This window comes from Eupeodes corollae, chromosome 1 (genome assembly GCF_945859685.1).
Source record: "Eupeodes corollae chromosome 1, idEupCoro1.1, whole genome shotgun sequence".
Lineage (NCBI taxonomy): Eukaryota > Metazoa > Arthropoda > Insecta > Diptera > Syrphidae > Eupeodes > Eupeodes corollae.
In genome coordinates this window covers 84,604,383-84,628,202 of record NC_079147.1, presented here as the reverse complement: position 1 = coordinate 84,628,202, position 23,820 = coordinate 84,604,383, and the positions used below count along the sequence as shown (strand labels likewise).

Sequence of the window (23,820 nt, the reverse complement as noted above, 5' to 3'; positions counted from 1 at the left end):
ACACATTTTTTAAGGTCAAATGATTATTGATTACAAAATTTGTAAGTACCCAAAGAGAAATAAATGAATGCAATCTTCAAGTCAAATTCATTAAATAATTTACAATTTTTTTTCCAAAAAAATAGAATTGTCTTACAATCCTGGCAAGCAATCGTTTAAATTCTGAAGGAGTTTTGACAATTGATGTTTTGCTGATGGATGTCGTAGGCATGTACATTATCATAATGCACTCTTAGTGGAAAACATTGCTGGTGAAAGCAAAAGTGTTAAAGATGATACAAACATTACATTACTTAAGTGTAGTATGCAGCTGAAATGAAAAGAATTTTTTCGGTGGTCTCCAAGTACAGAGTAAAATGAAAACGAAAACCAAAGCGGAAAAATATTTGTGGGGAGTTCTGTCAACTGTGAAAAACAATTGACAAGTTCTGAGATTCAGCTGCTGGTAAAGAAATGTGCAAAAGAATTCTATTTATTAACATTTTGTTGAGCAGTTTTTCAACTTCCAAATAGCTTCGTTGGTCGAAGCCAGTTTTTTTTTTTCCTCCGAAGGGAAATCAAGTTTTTTTGTCTTCGGTTTATTTTTTTGAAGTTGAAGTTCACTGCTCGTCTTCATCACTTCTTGCATATCACCATCTTCAACATACGATTCAGAAATGTATTGTTGGAACACATTTTACAGACCCATTTTTATTTTAAATCTTAAATCAAATTAAATCAAAGTCAAAACACCGAAAGTCACGAGTAAATAATTTTAGTTTTCACTAACAAACTAAACGAAAGATCGAAAAGAGTGGAGAATTATACTAAGTAATCTAGTACAGCTATCCACTAAAATGACACATTTCTTCGTTCAGCAGCGTACTGAAAAACGAAAAATATAGCAACATTTTTTGTTTATGATTTCGTCATGTCATTTTTGTATGGGAATTTTCGTTTGGCAACAGCAGCCGTACTAGGCTTTAAGGTGGTGCTACAGTGATGTGTGAAGTAGGGTCTTATCCAACAAACTTCTCCAACTAGCTTCGTCGCTAGGTAGATATCATCAGTTGCGCGCTCCAAGTTTGGTGAGGTCACTTTCCTTTTGTGAGCGCTACCTGACCCAAAGTTCTACAGCGCTATCGTGTGGGTGTGGATTTAAAGACGTTCCGTGCAGAAGCATTGGTTTCAATGCGTTCTATTTAATTCATCCTTCTCAGTCGTTTGACTTTTACCCTTCTGGCTAAGTCTACGTCACTGCACAGCCCGTACAACTTGTAGTTTCATCTTCTAGTCTACTCACATTCTATACATACGGGATCATAGAACTTGGGAAAAACGTTTCTCTCGAAACGACCAATGGTGCTTTCATCCGCTTTGGTCAGAAGGACGGGGATGATGAAGATCTTATATAGTGACAATTGCTTTCTTAGCGGTTTGAAAGAGTTATTCTTCGTTTGATCTTAGCGGTGGTATTGATGTCTGTGTTCATAGCGAAACCTAGGTAGACCTGAACTACCTCAATATTAAGCCTGTTGATAGTGACGTTTTGACCGAAACCTTGGTGTTGTAGGTCCTTTCTTAATAGCATTTACTCTGCCCACATTGGCCTTAAATCCATTTTGGCCGCTTCAGCCTCAATATTCAGAAAAGCCTCATTGACATCACTCTGAGGTCTTTCGAATATGTCAATGTCATATGTAATGCCAGTATTTGGACCGACTTATGAAAGATAGTGCGTTCAGTTTTGACGTGAGATATCTGCACTAATCTTTCAAGGACGATGGTTAAGAAATCGCAGTGCATAGACTTGTTAAAAGCCTTTCCTGACATCGAACACATTCTGTCAAGGTGTTTTCAACCTTTATGAAGCAGCAGGAATTTTCCATGGTCATCCTGCACGAATAACCGAAGAGTTTGGCAGGGATGCGAAAACTAAACATGGTTCTATACAGCTCGTACTATGCGGCCTTGAAATGTTCCATTCATCGGGCATATTTTCTTCCGACCATATTTTACGGATAAGTTGGTACATGCTAATAACCAATTCATCTCCAGCTGCTATGGCATCGTTTAAGTCGGGAAGACGGGATTGTTGGCTTTCGTTGTCTATAATGAATGGATCAACCTGCCTGACAGCGGAATTTGGTTCGTCGTCGCCGTAATATGGTCTGCAGAAGTGATCAATCCATATCCTCAGCATTGGCTTCGGTTCCACCATGATGTTTCCACTTTCGTCTTGGGTTTTAGGTTTATATACTTGTAAATTTTGTTTCATCTGTTCATAAAACTTTCGAACTTCATTTCTGCTTTTAAACCTATCAACATCTTCTACCGCCGGCATTCTTCATCAAACCAGGGGTTCCTTGTTGGTGGTTGCTTGAAACCCAGCACGTTAGAGGCGGCTCCTTTGATTATATTTTGGTAAAGTTGCCACTGGTTCTCAACACATTGTGTTGTTGACAGAAAACTTCGAGAGAGGTTATGTGTGACTCGGTCAGAGAAAGATTTGGCGATCCCTTGTTGTCGATCGACGTTGTATCTTCTCTCAGCATATTCCTGTTTTGCCTTAGGTCCGTAAACATGAAGGTACTAGTACTACGCTAAGGTAGTAGTCCAAGTCGATGTTAGCCCCTCGGAAGCATGTTTAGGGTCAATCGCAATATTTTCAATCTATTTGACGGTAGCTTAGTCTTGAGAACTCCAATGTCCTTTGTGTATGTTGAGGTGTAGAAAACGCGTACTGGCTACCACGATGTTTTGCCCCTAATCAAAATCGGTAAGTCTGAATCCGCTATCGGCAGTGTTGTCGCCCACCAAAGGATGTCTTCCCTTCCTAGCTTGGCAATTAAATCACCCAGGACAGTTTTAATATTATAGATATGTAGGACATACCTCATAAATTTTGTCTTAAAGCTCGAAGAACATATTTTTGGTGTTGTCAACCTTCTCTTCTGTGGGGGCGTGTGCGTAGATAAGGCTAGCAATGCCGGATTAAGCCAAGATGCGAATTGTCATAAGGCGCTCGTTGATACACCTATTGCTCAAGACTTGTTGCCTGAGTCTAACTTCAATGACAAAGCCGCATCCAAATAATCGTTCTGGGTTTTCTTGGTAACAGTCACCATAGTAAGTATCAGAGTATTTCATTCTTGACAGAGATGTATGCTTTATAGCAGTCTAAAGCGTGGGTTGTCAACAGTAAATCCGTCCGCATATGATACTTGTTAGTGCTTCGCAACTGGGTTTTCTTTATGCGCTCGTGAAGTGAACCTGACGCACGACCTTCAACTTGAAGTAACAGGTCCTCGATTTAACACATGGGGCCACATAACCACTCCTTACAGGCCTGGGCTTCAAATACGTAAAACACCCTATAAGGTGTAAGTATAGTTCAACCTAACTAGACCTGTAGACGTCAACGTTGATTTCATCTTGGGAATTCTTCCACTGCTGTTTGGATGAAAGGAAAGGTGCCTTAGTATAAACACCTCACCCCAACTACCATCAAACACTTGAATTTTCAATGCATATACATATATTTTATTCTTTACTAAATGGGACTTGGTCGATCGAGCTTTCGAATTTTGACTGTATTTTGAAAGATTCCTTTTTTAAAACAATTTCAAATTTTTTTTTGAACTTTATTAATGTTAAACATTATCATTTATGTACTTTCATTTAATGTTTTAAAACTCTCTTAAATAAGTTTTTAAATAAATTAAACTACCACTAAGACCTACTTCTGTTAAATATTTATGTGTAGTATAATTCCTGGGATAAATGTTTCCCTTATATTCTGATATTAAAAATTTGTATGAACAAAATAATTATGTTTAATATTTATAATTTTTGTCTTTTAGAACCAAATCCAATTCAAAACAATGGAAATGGGGTTCTGTGCAATAAATTATCCCGCCTGACATTAGCAACATTCGATGATGAAGGACGTTGTATTGGACAAATGGGATCATTATCAATAAGTTATTAACATTAGTTTGTTTAGGTAAAAAATTTGTTTTTGTTATTTTGTTTTTTATTATTATTATTATTATCATATACAAAATAGTTGTTATAAATTATTATTATTATTATTAAAAATAAATAAAACAAAATATCATACTTCTGTATATCTTTTTTGGAAAAAAATAAAAAATACAACAAAAACCAACAAATTCTTTTTTATACGGGTATGATTGATTTTTTGTCTGAAACTACTTTATACGAAAACAAAACTTATAAGAAAATAAAACAAATTCAGTTGTATTTATAATCTTATGTCTGTAAAAAATTAATTAAAAATTTAAATTAAACAAAAGAGAGTTAAACTTAAAACAAAAAAACTAAGCAATGGAAAGAAGGATTACTTTTTTAAAAAAAAGTAAAAATGTGATGAAGCTCACTTGAAATACCAACGAAACAAAAATAAAATATGTATGAAAACCAAAAACAAAAATGTAAAGAAAAGTTGTATAGTTAAAAATAGGATTTTATGTAATAAATAAAAAATAAACAACATTACAAAATTTATAATATCACTTATTTATTTATTTTTGTCATAATTTGAGAAAAAAGAAGAAAATATATTTTGTTTTTATCTTGAAGATAAGTTATTATAATTTTTTTTTTAAATAAATTGTAAATTTAAATCCAAGCCAATCTTTAACTCTTCCAAAACAATCATTACGACCTTAGACTACAGTTTTGTTTAATTATTTATTATCTTAATTAATTCATATTTTTTTTTAATTTTATTTACTAAACCTTATAAATTAGATTATTTTTCAAAATATATTTTAACCATTACATTTAAATCCGATGACACTTGGACAAAAGCTTCACGTTTTTTACCACACAAAAGCATATTTGAAAAAATAAAAATATTTATAAAAAGTAAATCAAAGTGAATAAAGCCTTCCGACTGACTGGTTAAAAAAAACAAAAAGAAATTAATATTCCAATTGAAGGAAATATTTGTAAAAATGTAAAATTTTAAAATAGAATAATTAATTTAAATATTTAAAATAATTTAAAAACAAAAACATGAAGCATTAATAATATTATACACTTCGTACTTGTACCACCACGTGATTTCATAATTAACAAACAAGAAATGAAACCAAAAAGATTAATAGTTATATGAGAAGAAAAACAAAAATAAATAAGGAAAAATTCCCATCCCCCCTCCCCACAAAAATGAAACCAAAACATGTACCACTACAAAAGTAAACAAATACATTACCAAAACACACACACACATACATACACAAATACCAAGATATATACATAAAAATATAAATAAAAAGTGAATCAATAAAATTTTAAATTTAAGTATAAATAAATGAAATATTTAAAAAATAAAAAAAATTAAATTAATGACGAAACGGTAAAACTTAAATATTATTAATTAATATTATTATTAAAAATAAGGATATTCGCATATTGTAAAAAAAACAAAACCTTAATGATAAAACAAGTATTTAGGTATTATTATTTTATCATATAATAAATTAATTATATATAAAAAAAATAAAAATATTAAAAAGAAGGAAAAATAATTGTTTTCTCGTATTTAATATAAAACAAACCAAAAAACAAAACAACAACAAGCAAAATTGATAAATAAGGTAACAAAATCAGAGTACGCATATTATAAGCTGAAAAGAATGAATTAAAAAAATATTAATAATTTTTCGGAAAACTTATATATTGAACAAAATAAAAAATGTAAGAAATATAAAAAAAATTAAAATTTAAACAAAAAAAACAGACTAAGGAGAAAAAAGTGCGTATATAAAAATACATATTTTAAAATAAATACATTTTTTCAATAAAAAACAAACATAAATCAAAGACTTTTTTATTTTTTATTTCAAGACTCTAAGTTTGACTGATGCCTTAATATTTTGCGTATCAAAGCAACTGTGAATGAAATTAGAACCGAACGATTTAACATCACCTTAAGGCCCAACTATAATAGGCATAAGCTAGCATATGCGCGAGTTAATAACGATGGTTCGTTATGGATCTAGTTATACAACTTAGTATTAGCTTGGTATGCTAATACTGTCTTCTATCTGCAATTCAAATAATAAGAACTGCGATTTGAGTATAAAATACACGATCAAGTGTTACTTTATTTACGGTTGTATTTCAAAGAACCCCGATGAAACTGTGTTCATCGTATTTATACAAATTCTTTCATATTAACATTTTCTTAATAGATACAGATAGCTTATCTTCTAATTGTAAATAATAGATAGGAAGAATACAAAGAGCACTTTCCTTATCGCTTAATTCTAAATTAAGAAATGACTGTGTGATGTTTGTTGGCGTCGTAGTCCATTTCTTATCGCTGCTGTGAGGAAACACATTATCTTTGAAGAAGGGTATAGCTGTATGTTAACTCGCGCATAAGTAAACGTGCGAATACAAAGAATCTCAATACGAGTGAACATAATGGAGTCTAGCTCCGTTTCGTTCAATTTTTCTCAGTTTCGTTAACTTAAGCACACTTAAAGCAAGAGCGATCCCAGTCGCTCGCCGCATAAGTAAAATCTGACATTTAGATACTTGAGCAAAATTGCATTATGGCTATGCAGTAATTTCGCTAACTTAAGTGAATTATCGTTGGGTTTTTGACATAAGCTTATGTTTGCTTATGCCTATTATAGTTGGGCCTTTATGCTTGATTGATACCTTACAGATCTATGACTTACAAGACATTCATTTTTAAGACCCTAGAAAGATTGATTGATATCCATTTAAGGGCAAGTATCGATACAAGACTTCTGCCTACGTTTCAACATGCCTACTCTTAAGGTAAATCGGTGGAAACGGCGTTACACACCTAAGCATGCACTTCCGAATACTCCCTCTATTATATGAGTTCACTTTAGTTGTTTTCCTTGACATCGAAGGCCCTTTTAAAAACGTGGACACATCTAATATCACATCTGCACTAACATCTCTGAAAATAGACAGTTCACTCTCAGCAACTCTTCTCCTAGAAGATTTGTTAATAGAGGGACTCCGCAAGGTGGTGTTCTATCCCTTCTCCTGTATGGAACTTGGTGGAAAATGAAATTCTGGAAGCTCGTCTGGTTGGGGAGGGTTTAAGAGCGATTGCCTATGCATATGACGTTGCTATAGCAGTTTCAGGAAAGCATCTGAACACCCTAAAGAACTCTTAAGAAATACCTAATACTTTGGGCTGATCAGTATGGATTTGGAAGAAGTCAAAAAATCTATTGTAACTCTCTTTTTGCTTGCAAAAACTCTATTGGTAATTACGCAATGGTTATACACATCGGTTATCAGACCGCACTCAAGGGGATAATACTGCCCTTATTACTAAGTCAGCACTTGGGGAGAGGTGATGTCATCTAGGTCCATAGAATTTAAATTGGACCATAACATAGTTTTTCGGCCAAAATTGAGTTTTTCTTTCAAACGATCTGAAGATAAGTCGGAACAAACGGCGTTGTCTATGGTCATGAACTTTAAGCTGGCGATGTTCACGGCCGATTTTGCGTTCCTTGAACGTACGGGTGTTGGTTGTGTTTACTAAACCGGTCTTCTCAAATTTGGCCACCAAACGTTGAAGAGTCGACTGTAAAGGGCCACTAAATCAACCGTAAAATGGGTATAATGCGTGCAACGTCTGCGTTAACGAACACTCTTTTTAATAATAAAGTTTTATCATTTGAACGTGCTGTTTTAACCATGAATAATTGGCATAAACAACTAAGTAAAAAGAGGCTGGGATGCGACCCACACTGATAACTTCCCATCCCGTCTGTCGATTTGTCTTTCTTAAAAGTTTGTCTATATGTACTCGAATCAATTTTTACCGAATTTGCGTACTATTTCTGGTAGATTTTATTTTTTATGAAAAAACGGACTGTTGGATTTTTATATAAAAATTACTCAATATCGAAAACAATATTTTCTGTGGAATAAAATAAGCCAATATTTTTAAGTTTTGAAAAGCTATTTGAGTCGAAAGTAAATTTTTACGAAGTTTTAGTACTGTTTTTTTTTTTAGAGTTTTATTTTTTGTAAAAAAAACTGTCAATTCGATTTTTTAAAAATTTTACCAAATGTTGAAAACAATATTTCTTATAAGATAAAATAAGCTTGAAGCCTAAATTTCAAGTTTTTGAAAAGATATTTGAATCAATATTCAATTTTTACGAACTATGAGTAATGTTTTTTTTTAGATTCTTATTTTTTATAAAAAAACCCTCTCTGCATCTTTCTGCCTTATTATCTGTATAACAAAATTTATTTGAAGTCAATATCTCTTCTGGTTCTTGAGCTATAGACGACGAAAAAAACGTCGCGAACGTACGGACGTACGGACGTACAAACGTACGTACACACGCACGCACAGACATCTATCTAAAAATCTCTTATTTCAACTCTAGGGACCTTGAAACGTCGAGAAATGTCAAAATTTTCAATTTGACAAATCAGACCGATTACAATAACTTCCTATGGGAAGTTAATAAACTTAATATTTGACAGTTGTTTTTAATACAAAGTTGCCGAAAAGGGGCTCCAAAACCTACCGGCGTCAATTGAAAAACCCTATATTAAAATTAATTTATGTAGGTTCTGTCCTATAATATGTTCTCCATTGCTTTCTTGAAACCTCGAACAAGACAAGTTCAGATCAGGTTTATTTGTTCCTAGGGCCTGCATGAGGCTTATTTAACATTTTTCCTAATTTATGCAGTCCAATTCTCTTGCCAGAGATCACGTTCATATACAAATAAATTGAACTTTAAGATATAAGTAGCGTTCGATTTGAAGGCAAGAGAGTACTTTTGAACAAAATTTTCTTCTCTCCAAAATATATATAAAAAGGCGACTGATACAATCAAAAAACCCAAAATTCCGGTAACCTTAAATCCCGAAAATTACAAAATCCTGAATTGCCACAACTATCAAAGAAATAGTCTTTTCACACCAAACCCAAAACTGGGTTTTCTTCAAAAAGTTTTTTCGATACCCGAAAATCGTTTACACCGAACATTTACAAGTTTTCATTTGACTTTTAAATTTTTTAAACACCGAATGTGAAATTTTGTATTGATGAGAAAATTTGTGAGAAAACAAAATGAATTCTAACCAATTCAAATTGATTTTAACGTAACACAAGCTCCTTTCGAAGAAGAGGTTCAACTGAAATTCTGGGGACAGGTGGAATGGTCTCACGTCATGAAATAACAAGAACTACAAGCTCGCTTGGCTGCAGCTATCCTCTTTGTTTACTTCAACTAGAGAACCTAATTATTTAAAAATTATATCATAGAATCAACAAAAAAAACTGTAACAATAAAAATTAATTTTATTTAAAACATTTTCTTCTTCTTTCACAACAAATTCAATCCAAAATACTTTGTTTATAACTATTGCTTATGCTGGCCAAATTTCCTTTCAGATTTGACATAAATTGTGGCCGTCTGAGCAACTTATTATAGGCGGGGTTGAGAAGATTCTGAACGATTTTGTGTAGGTCCTTTTGACCGGAGGAGAAAAGGTCAATTCCTAGTTCCAGATTCTAACCAAAATCACACTCATCCAGAGCGATCACTGAAGCTTCAATGATGAACTGCAATTTCTTCCTGACTATCTCTTTGGCTTCTTCCTTTAAGGACTAGCCTTGCTTGTCCATAGCACTAAGGATCTTCTTGATGTTGGCATCGCTGTCCAAGGGGGGGGGGAATAGAACACTGTTGTGGTTTTATTTACTGGAGCAACGATTCCCACATTGGCTCCACCAGAGATTTTCTTTCATACTTATCCACCTCCACATATGAAATTATCGCCTTTCCCATATCTCCCAAACCCTTGTTATTGAACGGAGTTACCGAAAAGTCTTTCTCCAGGTAGTATAAGCGAAAGCGTCGAACATATTTGTTTGATTAACAAAGAGCGATTGAAACTCTGGAGGATCATAAAACGACCGCCAGTGCCGCAAATAATCACCGGGCTTTTATTCTTGACATTGCTGGTGCCCCTTTCCCTACTGAACGTAAGAACGCTTTTGTGGTAATTTCAATCAGATCATATTTCTTTTTGATATCAAAGTCATATCAAAATCGCAAGCAACTTAATTATTCGACCCTTCGATCAATTAAATCACATACTGCTTATAAGTTATAAATGTCAATCTTGACATTTGCTATGTGGCAAGTAAGGCCGTCCTGCTGGAACAACAGGTTGTTAAGGTCCATATGGTTCAATTTGGGCAAAAAGAAATAAGTTATCATCGTTATGTAGCACTGGCTGTTGACGGTGACCGCTTCACTATATTCGTTTTCAAAAAAGTACGAACCAATTTCGCTTTCAGCCTGAAATCCACACCAAACGGTAACTTTGGTGGATGTATTATTACCTGGTGATCCTATCGTGGGTTGGTGTCGTCCTTATACGGTAATTTTGCTTCTTAACACAGCAATCCATCCAAAAATGAGCCTCGCCTTTAAAGATGATTTTTCAGCCAAAATTGTGGTTCAATGTCAAGTAAGGCAACCATAGTGTGTTCATTTTTGGACTAAGATAGAAGTCTTGTATCAATGTTTCCTCTGAGATGGATATCAATAATCTTTCTAATCTCTTTAGGAGATATGATGACAGACTAACTTGCCACCCACCTTGTTTATGAAGACAACATTAACTACATAGTAAAGAAATATGGACAAGATTTAAACAGATAATGAAATGTATCTCAAAAATAGTTGTAACTGTACCCCTGATGGTTTTCCAGAACTCCGCTGGTATTAAGCCATCTGGCAATGCAGGTTAATATAATATGAAGCTGTCGAATGCCCATTGTAGGTAGTTTTTTGTTGTTAGACCTTGTGGGTATGATACCATATAAGAATGCATTTGGTTTTGAAACTACTCATAGTTCGGGACCTACCAGAAAAGTTGGTATCCCGAAGCAAGTTGAGGGAATTCACTAGAATTTGTCCAGGAGTCTTTCGCATTTAAGAAAAATATTTATTTAAAATCGTGTGTGTTCTAGGGAAAATTCACTAAAGCTAATTAATATTATATTATATAAACTTCAAAAATAATGCTGACACAGAAAATCTTACTTACTTACTTAAGGTGGCGCTACAGTCCTGTGTGAACTAGGGCCTCACCCAACTAACTTTTCCATCTAGCTCGGTCCCTAGTTAGATGTCTCCAGCTTCGTGCTCCAAGTTGGGTGAGGTCACCTTCCACTTGTGGGCGCCACCTGATCCGCGGTCCTGTGGGTGTGGTTTTGAAGACTTGCCGGGCCTGAGCATTGGTTTCCATGCGCTCTACGTGACCCAGCCATCTTAGTCGTTTGACTTTTACCCTTCTGGCTAAGTCTACGTCGCTGTACAGCCCGTGGAGCTCGTCGTTCCATCTTCTCCTCTACTCCCCTTCGATGCATACGGGCCCGTAGATCACACAAAGAACTTTTCTCTCGAAGCGACCCAAGGTGCTTTCATCCGCTTTTGTCATAGTCCATGCTTCTGCAACGTATAACAGGACGGGGATGATAAAGGTCTTATATAGCAAGACTTTGGTCCCTCGAGAGAGGACAATTGACATCACCCTGAGTTCTTCCAATTATGTCAATGTCACAAGCATATGCCAGTAATTGGACGGACTTTTGAAAGATAGTGCCTCTAGTGTTGACGTGTGAGCTCTGCACTATTCTTTCAAGCACGATGTTAACAAAATCACATGACTGCGCATCACCTTGTCTCAAAAACCTTTTTTGACATCGAAAAGTTCTGTTAAGTTGTTTCCAACCTTTATGGAGCAGCGTGAATTCTCCATGGTCATCCTGCACAAACGTACGAATTTGCCAGGGATGCCAAAACTAGACATGGCTCTATACAGCTCGTCCCTGTATATGCTGTCATATGCGGCCTTGAAATCGATGAAAGGATTGTGGGTGTCGATTTGGTGTTCTTGGGTTTTTTCCAATATCTACCGTAATGTGAATATTTGATCAACTGTGGACTTTCCTGGTCTAAGACCACACTGATAAGGACCTATCAGGTTGTCGACGATGGGATTTAGACGTTCACATATTACGGCAGAGAAGATTTTATAGGCGATGTTAAGTAGATTGATTCTCCTATAGTTGGTGCAGTTTAGAGGGTCTAATTTTTCAGGATCAGGCAAACAATACTGAGGTTCCATTCATCGGACATGCTTTCTTCCGACCATATATTACAGATAAGTTGGTGCATGCTCCTAACCAACTTATCTCCAGCTGCTTTAAAGAGCTCGGCATTCAATCCATCCGCTCCAGCGGCTTCATTAGACTTCAGCTAAGATATGGCAATCTTTACTTCGTCTAAGTCGGGAGGACGGGATTAATGGCTTTCGTCGTCAATGTAGAATGGATCATCCTGCCTGACAGCGGAATTCAGTTCTTCGTTGTCGTTATACAGTCGGCAGAAGTGGTCCTTTCATATCCTCAGCATTGACTGCGGTTCGACTATGATGTTTCCACTTTCGTCTTTTCAGCCTTCGGTTCTAGGTTTATGTACCTGTGAATTTCGTTTCACCTGTTCATAAAACTTTCGAACCTCATTCCTGCTTTTATACCTCTTAACATCTTCGATCGCACGCTTCTCATGCCCTCTCTTTTTCCTTCTGAGAAGATGGCGTTCCTCTCACCTCTTCTGCTCATAGAGCTCATGAGCAGTTCTCGTCCTTTTATGCAGCGCCGCTTTGAGTACCTGTTGTTTGGCTGCAATTGCCTGCCGACATTCCTCATCAAACCAAGGGTTGCTTGTTGGTGGCTGTTTAAAACCCAGCACATCAGAGGCGGCTTCTCTGATTGAACCTTGGCAATGTTGCCACTGGTTTTCGAAACATTGTGTTGGCGGCAGAGAACTTCGAGAGAGGTTACTTGTAACTGGGTCGTAAAAGGATTTGGCGATCTCTGGCGATTGTAGCCGTTCGACGTTGTATCTTCTCCCAGCGCCACCCTGTTTTGCCTTGGGTCTTGAAATCCGAAGTGCTACCTTGGCTACAGCGAGGTAGTGGTCCGAGTCGATGTTAGCCCCTCGGAAAGTTCGTACATCCATCATGTTGGAAGCGTGTCTGGCTTCGATTGCAATATGGTCAAACTGGTTGACGGTAGATTGATCTGGAGAAGTCCAAGTTCCTTTGTGGATGCTGAGGTGTGGAAAATGCGTACTGGCTACCATGACGTTTCGCCCCGCAGCAAAATCTATGAGCCTGAATCCATTGTCGGAAGTGTAGTCGTGCAGGCTGTACTTCCCGATTATTAAACCAAAGATGTCTTCCCTTCCTAGCTTGGCATTAAAATCGCCCAGGACTGCTCATATGTTTTGTCTAGGAGCTCGAAGAACATATCTTAAGTGTTGTCGTCTTTCTCTTCTGTGGGGGTGTGCGCGCATATCAGGCTAATGTTGCCGAATTTAACCTTGATGCGTATGGTCATGAGGCATTCCTATAGCTCAAGACTTCTTGCCTAAGTCTGGCTCCAATGACGAAGCCGCATCCAAATAAGCGCTGTTGGTTTTCGTGGTAGCAGTCTTCATAGTAGATATCGCAGTTTTTCGTCCTCTTTTTGCCCGGCCCATGCCATCGTATTTCCTGGATGGCGGTGATATCTGCTTTATAGCGGTCTAGGGCCTCCGCTAAATCTTCAGCCGCACGTGGTCTGTTAAGGGACCTAACATTCCACGTGCATATCTGAAGTTCGTTGTACTTTATTCGTTTGCGTTGGTTGTCAACAGTAAATCCGTCCGTATCCGAGGCTTATTGGTGCTTCGCAACTATGAAAGCTTTTACGTGGCCAGGAAGACACCCTGACGGCTTAACCCCCAACCTGGAGGGCCAGATCCTTAATATAACTCCAAGGATGGGGAGCCGGATAAAACCGCTCCTTACAGGCCTGGGCTCGGAATTAGTCGAAGTAGCTCAACCTTTGATTCCATCTCGGGAATTCCTCCGCTGCCGCCTGGATAAGGAGAGGTGCCTTAGTGGAAACACCTTTCCCCACATATCTCGTTTACTGCCCCCAACAACTTTCCACTGTGGTTTGAACCCAATCTGCAGTTGAGGTACTAGGCACCCGATGTTCACCACGGGGAGGTGAGAGTAGGAGTTCATAGACAGAGGCTGGTTTTGAGAAAAACATGTGGACGGTTGTGTTCTCTTGAATGCAAATGTCTACCATTTGAACATCACACACAAAATCAGAAAACATTTTTTTAAATACATTCTATTTGTGGTTTAAAGTACCTTTTAAAGGACTAAAAACTATACATTGGTAAGATAAGATAATAATCTGTGCTTTTTGAAATAAAATTTTGTTTAATAACAAAAATCGAGCAATAAAGTTGATTGACACAAAGTCACGTTTCACTTAATTAATTTTTTAGACATACTTTTGATAAAACTGAGATTAGATAAAACAAATTTGAATGTGATTTGTTCAATTAAGCTCTGATAATTGTCTCGATTAGGAAAAGATATAAATCAGTAGTTTGCGTTCATTTCAATTGCAAAGGGATACCCCAGGAAACATACTTATTTTATTGTTTTGTGAATTTTTACCATATGGTCAAGAGTACTTTTTGAAAATAAAGTATTATAAGACGACATCATTTATTCTTTATAACCTACCTTATATTTTCTAAGTTTTCTTAATTTCTTTCTTAACTAATCATAAATATTTAGGTTCACATCAGTTTAATTTTCAAGTGAAAATCAGTTTAAGTTTTTATTTAATTACGCCAAAATCCAAAATCTTTAAAATATTATAGACTTTTCTACGAGATAAGAAACAAGTGTAATCATAAATAATTAAATTAATTAAGTTATGTTTTAAACGTTTTATTAAATGAATCATGGAAGAAACAGTTAATGAAATAATTAGTGTAATTTATTTTAATTCAACAATAAATGAAAAGGAACAAAAAACTCAATTTTTTAATAATTTAACCAAAGCGTTATGTGTTGTTGTGATAATTGTGAATTTTTCAGTTGTTCTTTCGAGTGGATTTTTACTAAAAAAAGGAATGTTTTTAAAATGTTTGCATTTTCAATTGTAATAAGTTTTATAAAATTTTTATAGGACAACAACCCCGAGCAACGTACATTTATTTAGGAAATATTTCTCTATCCGATATGGTAATTGGAATTGTGACTCTATTCATTTCTTTTTCTCCTCATCAGTTTCACAATGATTTGGTTTGCAGTTTGACTACAAGTAAGCATTAAGGTGGTTTTTAATATTTACTTTAAACAGAATTATTGACTTTTAGATTTTCTAAGCGTTTTTTTATATTAATTAGTCAACCATATCTTAAGAACTCATATAGATATTGATTTTAATTATTGTTGAGAAATAGGGCCTTTTGATTTCAAACTCTCAATTATTCTTATGTGCGATTAATGTCATCAAAAATGGAGGAGACCTAGAGTTTTGAACCGAATCTGAATGTCTAACTTGAGAAAGCACTTTTCATCGAATGAATGTCTGTTGGAGGATTTGGCAAGTCCTCGCAAGAAGCAGTACAAGTGAAAAAAACTTTAAATGGTACAGACAGGTATTGAACTCAAGTCCCTTAGCATGACAGTCCTACGGACTTTGTTTTTTTTTTCCAAATTTATTTTTATTACTTCAATCATAAAGGTAGACATAAATTCATAAAACTAGCCTAATTAACCATAACTTACAACTTAATGGTCCCATACGGCCACCCTAAGTTATACTATAACACTTAATACTTATGCCTTTCATCACTAAGATCTATTTTAACTTCAATTCAATTTTATTTATTTGTACATTCATTAGAAAATTTAAAAAACTAATATCAATATCCTTTTCTATTTTTACTCAAAAACTACTTAAAATTAGGTCCTGAAATAAAACTTAAAGCTTACTTAAACTACCTATTCTACCTATAAACTACTTAAAACTAGAACAACCACAGCAGCAAATCTAACTATCTAACATTTTTTGTTTTTCATATTTTGTTGTCTTTTTTTGTATGTTTTTTTCTTTTATTTTTTTATATTAAATGTTTTGTTTTTCTTTTTTTTGTGTATTTTCTTTTTGTGCCACCATGCCTATTCTACTTAAAACTTAACCTTAAAACTATAAAACAAGTATATGCAAGCCGGACAAGGCTTAAAACCCCATCCCGACTACCAACTGTCAACTATGTGTCCCGTTGGGACACAGCCCTACTGAAGCGAAGGAGCTCTACTCCGCCTTGTGCCATGACGTCCCGATTGTACATAAGTCGTCTATCCACGGTTCGTCGTCTGACATGATAGATTATCGGAACTAGCAATCTATCTTGTATCAGACCGCATCTGTCTAAAAAGAAGAATGGCTCAGGTGGAATGAAGACCCTCAAGCGTGCGCTCTCAAAATACTCGTCGTTCGGATAGAACGCCCCAATAATTAAATTGTTGGTCGAAGATATAGCTCTTGCAATGTGACCTTGAACGACTTTTATCACGAAATTGTCAATTCTGTTGATTTGAGTCCCGTTGTATAGGACCTCGTTGGAATAGTAATGCACATAAGAAGATTCGGCTGTTTGATATAAGCCGGTACAGAGTCGTAAACACTGCCACTCGAACACCCGAAATTTCTCCAACTGGGAAAGGGCACACAGGACAACCATAAGCGATCATCGGCCGTATAAGGGCCATGCAGCAAATTACCTTTACTATGGGGTCGCTGACTGTCAGAGCAGCATTTGTGTGTCTGTCAAAATATAAATACTGATCTAACCAGATACCGAGTTACTTCACTACACTTTTGCTCGCTAATGGCTGCCCGTGAAAATCAACGATGACCATCTTGCTCCAATTCTTGCACGTATTCCTCGTGGTCCCAGCCAACGGAGTCCGGAACAGAATTGTATCCGACTTCTGGACATTTATTTTTAGTTTCCAGTCGTCGCAATATCGCTGAATCTTGTCGAAATCCCGCTGCAAGAGAATTGTAATAACCTCAACCTTACGGGCCGTTCTGTACGCAATTAGATCGCTGGCGTAAATGCTCAAGAGAATCGGCGAATTCACCGCTCCCTGTTGAAGACCATTTTTAATTGAGAATGTTGAGCTAGAAGTTACATTGCCAATTTTGACAACAAACTTTCTACCGTTAAGCATATCATACAATATATACAACAATAGCTTGCTTATGCCAAGCCTGCTCAGTTTTAGGTAAAGACCCTCTAACCATACGCTGTCAAAGGCCTTTTCCAAATCAACCAGAACAGCACCTGTGCATTGTTGTTTTGATTTATTCCATTGGATATCAGAAACGAGTTTAAACGCAGCATGAATTGTGTCATGACCCTTCTTGAACCCGAGCTGTTTATCCGGAATTATTTTGTCGTCCGCAGCCCACTTAGTCAGAGAACTATTAATGATTTTTTCGAAATCTTTGCTAATGCTCCGAAGAAGACTTATCGACCGAAGATTTGACGGAGATTTGTGTAAATGTCAATTGGTTCCATCGGTAAATGTCTTAGTACAACGTTGGATATACCTTCGACACCTGCTGACTTTTTATTTATTATTGAATTGAAGATGAGCTGAAGCTCAACCTTCGTCACTAACAAGGGACTTGGTCCCGTTTGCTCGGCGATTATGGCATTTGCCAAGGAATCGTCATTGAACCGCATGAAACCGCGGTTCTCAGATCGCCATTGTGTCATATCATTTCGAAGGTAAAAGTGATTAAGTAGGGCTCTGTTTTCCAGGTCGTGGTTGGGGCGAATGCTAACATTCACCTTGTACACTTGCTGGAAAGCAGCTCCCACCACCTCCACTTTTTCCTTCGGATCTTCAATTATGCAAAAGTCATCGTCAAAGATGGCTTCTTCTGGATCTATTTGCGCTGTCCTCAGTACGTCTCTATTCTCTTCAGTTCTTTGGAGTTTTAGACTTGGAAGGTCATTGTCGTTCTTTTTCCTGAATATTTTGTTGATTTTAGGGAACATACTAGGGTCACTCGAATTAACTGACCGGATCTTGCGGTCCCAGTTCTTGTTAATTGATAACCTATAGTTCTCCTTAATCAACATATTGACATTTTTTATTCAGTGTCCTAACCTCCAAGTCATGTGGGTCTGTAAGTCGTCTGTACAAGTTTTTGAGTCTTGTCAGTAAGCCACTCTTGTGCCTTCGCAGTGCGTCAATAGTCGCGTTTCTGTGAGCGTCCATTTGGTCCCGTCCTTTGTACTTAGGTATTGTCCGTTCCATCGTTCGTTTTATTGTTTCGTCCATCTGTTGTAAATGTTGGTCAATTTCTGTATTTGTCAGGTTTCTGTTGTTTGGTGGGGCTATGTCACTCGAACGAAGTTCTCTCGCTGGGCTTTAATTATAAGAATGCGTTGCAACGTATTCCTTCATCTCCACGCGTTCGTTCGGAATCTGCATTACAGCAGCCAGTCCACAGTGATCACTGTCATATTCGTCTGTCTGTAAGCAGTTTCGAGGGTGATTACGCACTTTGACTGTTACTGTCAGTCTGCTGTAGTGTTTCAACAATTGGAACATATTGGCTCTTCGTTCAATCCTAATCAGTGAATTTACATTCACAGCTAGGACTTTAAGGCGCGTCTCCGGCAGCGTGCCCATTATGGTCTAGATTGCGCCAGGCCAGGCAACAAAGAGTAGAGATGATCTACCCTTTTGCCTTGCTCCTTTATCCAACTTTACAGCCCTGTTAGTTGACCTTGCTCAAACAGTTCTACAGACTACCCATCATGCCATTGGTACTTCTTAAGGAAAGTAACATCAACAAATTCATAAATGTTTTTAACAAGAAATTCTGTTCGTGTTTCTTTAACAAAAAAAGAACATTAACTAAGAAATTTGATTAAACCTTAATATTAGACAAACCAATGACGTTACAGACTGTGATTGAATTTTATATGAAGAACTCTGACGTGGTTCCAAATAAATATAAAGGCGATAAAGGTGTTGTTTTTATAAATCAAAGAATATAGGGTTTTACCCAACAAGCGTCTCCATTTAGCTCGGTCCCTAGCTAGATGTCTCCAGTTGAGCACTCAAAATTGGGTGGGGTCAATTTCTCATCCACTCACCTTTTATGTGTAACGAACCCGCTAGGGTGTAAACCTCTCCCTTCCTTACTAAAATTACAACCTCGGGTTACAGGCTCCCGGGGCTGATCCTGGCAGCAGAACTAGCTCGCCGACGGGGGGGTTCTTGCTACTGCAGCACTAGACGGGGTTACGACTTCATGTCATGCACAAATAAAATTTAAAAAAAAATGGAGACCCGAATTGTCCATGTGCTGGGGAGAGTGATCCCTATAGAGGGGGAGGGTTGTTGATGGCGATGACCCTCGGAGGATTTGCCACCCTTTGTATCCAACGGATACCACCTTGGCTACTACAACCTCCTAATTATGTAGTAGCCCCTAACTCACCCATACTTCATGTGCGTCACCTCCACCCCTGTCCTAGGGTATCTAACCGGCCATCCTAGCTAGAAATTAAAAGAAAGAGAAAATCGTCTTTCCAAAGTAAAATCAACCGGAAATTATCTTCAAAGAAAGACCATATTGTTTTTTTTTTCTTTTAAAACGTTATAACTTTTAATGATTCTATTTAAACTTAATTATCATTTACCACCAAACATTAAAGATCACTCCAAGAACTTTTCCCACGAAACGACCAAAGCTTTTTTCATCCACTTTTATCATAGTTCATGCTTCTGAATCCAAAAGCAGGACGGGGGTATAATGAGGGTCTTATATAGCTCCAATTTTGTCAATTGCTTTCTTAGTCCAAAGAAGCAGCGGTTCGTTTGATCTCAGCGCTGGTGTTGTTTCCTGCGTTCCTAGCAGAGCCTATGTAGACGAAGTCATTAATTACCTCAAAATAACGTCTGTCAATGTCAATGACGTTTTGACCGAAACATCTGTGTTATAAGTCTTTTCTTGACGACAGCATGTACTTTGTTTTGCCCTCAATACCCGTTAAACCCATTTTTGGCGCCTCGTCGTCGATGTTATACAGTCTTCAGAGTGGTCCTTTGATATCCTCAGCATTGACTGCTGTTCAACCATGTTGATTCCGCTTTCGTGTTAGGAGCCTTTGGTTCAAGGTTTATGTACATACTTGTGAATTTTGTTTAACCTGCTCATAAAACTTTCGAACTTCATTTCTGCTTTTGAACCTTTTAACTTCTTCGACCGCACTGCTCATGCTTGGTGGGTGGTGCTCCCTCTTTTTTTCAGCTTATAGAACTCATGAGCAGCTCTCGTCCTTCTATGCCTTTGCCCACCGACATATTTTATCAAACCAGGGGTTCCTTGTTAAGGGCTGCTTGAAATTCAGTACGTGAGAGACGACTTCTCTGATTGCATCTTATCCTTGTTGACACTGATTCTCGATATATTGTGTTGGCGGTAGAGAAGGGTTTGGCAATCTCTTGTTACTGTAGCCGTTCGACGTTGTATCTTTCCTCCATATCTCTGTCTTGCCATGATGGTGGAAGCGTGTCTAGCGTCGTTCGGAATATGATCAATCTGACTGGTAGATTGATCTGGAGAACTTTAAGTGTTAGAAATGCTACCATGACGTTTTGCCCCGTAGTCTAACATTCCACGTGCATATCTGAAGTTTGTTTTCCTTAATTCGTTTGCGTCGGTTGTCAACAGTGAATCCGTTCGTGCTCGAGGATTGTTTGTGCTTCGCAACTGGGTTTTATTTGTGTGGTCTGAAAGGCACCCTGACGCACGGCCTTCAACCTGAAGGACCAGTTACTTCATTTCACTTTAAAATCATAACAGCTCTTTACAGGCCTGGGCTATAATATTATGACTTCTAACTTAAATTTCATGAATTTCAATTTACAAGTCTTGAAAGTCTTGAAAACCAACAAAATTTGTACTTCAAAGTTATGTATGTTATATCAAAAATACTACTTGATTCGTTTAACATGTTGCATATCTCGACATAAACCTTCAAACTTTGAATGCATAATTTTTAATTTAAATTTAAATTTTAATTTTACTTTATTTTATCTATTTTTGTTGTATTTTATATAATTATTCATATTCTATCATATTGATATAGGTTTAGGCGTCATGGGTGCCTTTGCGTCGGCTTACAGTATCGGGCTTATAGCTATCGATCGGTACCTTTACATCCTCTATGGCCTTCACTATCATCGTTACTTTACTACACGTCATTCCTATTGCGTGGTTTCATTGATTTGGTTTATGGGCCTTGTTATTGGATTTGCAGGCACATTTATTTGGCGATTTCCAATGAAAGGCCATGCCTGCTGGTATACACTTTTAGTTCCAACAAAAGTGGGACTTTTTATGATTTTCGTCGAAATCATCCCAATGGTGCTCATAGTTGTTGTTTACGGTATTATTTTAAAAAATGCTATTAACGCTATTTCTCGCACAAATAATTGCCCCTCGGTAAGCCATCTTCATCCAGAGACTAATTCAAGAAATCAGCAGCGGTGTAAGGATGGAGAAATCCAAATCATTTCTTGCAGTGTAAATGATCAACTTCCATCATCAAAGAGACTCTCATTATTTGGTCTACCTTGCTGTCGAAGGTGAGTTATAGCTCCGTAATTTCAATATTTTTGACAACATTTTGTTTTGTTACTTAGGAGCAGTATTAATCTTGCAATTTCAAGACCAAAGTTTTGTAAGAACAAGTGGAAGGCTGTGAAAATAGTTGTCTTCACAGCAGGCGCCTATGTTGTCACATGGTTCCCCACCTTTGTCGCTTGGGTATTATACGCCAATTGTGATTTAGAAACTGATTTCGAGTACTGTGAAAAATTGGCAAATTTATTAACCAATCCATTGTCATTCATGATTCTTAGCAACAGTCTAATAGATCCTGTAATTTATGCTTGGTGGCATCCAGGATTTCGAAAGTCGACTAAAAAAATGTATTCTATGTTCTTAAGGACGAAGGAATCATCGAGGACCGGAAGTCGTACTTCAGAGCCAAAAACTTTATCCTTGAATCGGAAAGGAGAGTTTTGAAAACGTGTATAGTGCATATAACGAATTATGTAAAATTATTGTATTCTTATATATTTTTATTTTTGATAAACACAATAAATATTTTCACTGCACTTATTTTTAAAACAAATTCTTTTTTTAATTTTATTGTACATTTACTAGAACATTTTTAATCATTAATCTCCTGATGATATTTAATTTCCTAAAGGTAACTAAAATATTTTTTAAAAATTGAGTTTTTATTTACTTTTCGTCAAATTTTGCCAAAACGTACAAATTGGACAAAATCGCACTTGCACTTGTAAAAAGCATAAAAACTAATTTGTAAATTAAATTTAAAAAAAGACAAATTTAAAAAATTCAACACATGTTTTAAAAAGAGTAAGTAAAATATTTGATAAAAAATAAATGACTTGAAAATTAAAATAGCTATCTTAATCGACATATTCTTGGATTAAATTAATAAAATTGGTTTTGTTTTTATTCCTTCCAGAAAGGACTTCAGAATTAGTATTTACTATTTTTTATGGGAATTTCTCTAAGAATCTTAATCTATAGAATTCGTACGTTTTTTCATAGGTCCATACAGCCGTACGTTCGGAATGCCTTTATTTGTCGGTCGAGATATCGACCTACACTGATAACTTCCCATCCCGTCTGTCTATTTGTCTTCCATAAAAGTTTGTAGGTTTTCGTGTTGGGTTCAAAAAGTTGTTAATTGAATTATTCTTACAAATTTTAAAATTACAAACAATATTTTTCATATAAGGAAATAGTTTAGTTTGAAAATCTAGTTTTGTTAAATCGATTTTTAGTCGAAAACAAATTGTTAACTAATTTTAGTTCCATTTCTTAAATTTTTAAAAATTGGATGAATGAAATTAATTTGAGAGATATCAAGAACCGAACATGAATTTTTTTAAATTTGCGTACTATTTCTTGTAGATTTAATTTTTTATGAAAAAACAGATTGTTGGACTTTTATAGAAAAAACTACTGAATATCGAAAAAAATATTTTTTGTGAAGTAAAAAGAGTTCGAAGACAATATTTTAAATTTTTGAAAAGATATTTGAGTCAAAAATACATTTTTCTCAACTTTTATTAATTTTTTTGATTAGGTTTTTATTTTTTATAAAAAAACGGTCAATTCGATTTCTTTTCAAAATGTTTCCGAATGTTGAAAACAATACTTCTTGTAAGCTAAAACTAGCTGAAAGCCAAAATCTTAAATTTTGAAAAGATATTTGAGCCAAAAATAAATTTTTACAAACTTTTATTATTTTTTTTTGGTTAGGTTCTTATTTTTTGTCAAAAAACAGTCAATTTAATTTATCTCAACATTTTACCAGATTTAAAAACGTTATTTTTTCATTGCACAAAATTGTTTTGAAGGTAAAATTATTTTGTATTCGTTAAGTTTTCGAGCGAACATTTTTTTTTTTCAGTTTTCTTGACTTATAAAAAATCCGTTAATTGGATTTTTTTTCTCAAAAAATACACTTGTTGTACTCTAGCGTTTTTATTAGATATTAAAGGTTAAAGCACACTTAGAGTGCTTCAGATTAATCTGAATGACCTTCAGCTTGTTTTTTAATTATTTTTAGCTGCAGAGCTGGGGCCCGGCAACTCGCTAGGGATCTCGACTCCACTTATAACATCGTCACCCTCGACGTTGTCATCAGCTTTGTCGGTGTCTGTTCCCCGACTCTGCAGAATTTTAATTTTGGCATTCCTTATGCCAAAGTTTGTACTCGGCCTTTTCGAGAGCCCCTAGACTCTCCTTGCTAATCTTGCTAATCC

The 23,820-nt window shown here is 36.0% G+C and overlaps 2 protein-coding genes across 2 annotated transcripts in view; both read left to right on the top strand.

Annotated features, from left to right (window-relative positions):
• Window positions 1–5,823, top strand: part of LOC129941017 (FERM domain-containing protein 8) — a 57,965-nt gene extending 52,142 nt beyond the window's left edge. Inside the window, exon 7 of the mRNA XM_056049556.1 lies at window positions 3,843–5,823. Coding sequence (XP_055905531.1) covers window positions 3,843–3,970 — 128 coding nt within the window. The 3' untranslated portion in view covers window positions 3,971–5,823. The remainder of the gene's footprint in view (window positions 1–3,842) is intronic.
• A 15,286-nt stretch (window positions 5,824–21,109) lies between these two features.
• Window positions 21,110–22,039, top strand: LOC129940894 (5-hydroxytryptamine receptor 1A-like). The gene is made up of 2 exons (XM_056049420.1): window positions 21,110–21,597; window positions 21,655–22,039. The coding sequence occupies exons 1-2, from the start codon at window positions 21,110–21,112 to the stop codon at window positions 22,037–22,039; spliced, it is 873 nt and encodes a 290-aa protein (XP_055905395.1).
• Window positions 22,040–23,820: the final 1,781 nt, after the last annotated feature.

Coding starts and splice junctions, on each gene's coding strand:
- LOC129940894 (XM_056049420.1), top strand. CDS start 21,110: ATGGGTGCCTTTGCGTCGGCTTACAGTATCGGGCTTATAGCTATCGAT. Junction 21,598..21,654: donor GGTCTACCTTGCTGTCGAAG/GTGAGTTATAGC, acceptor TTTGTTACTTAG/GAGCAGTATTAATCTTGCAA.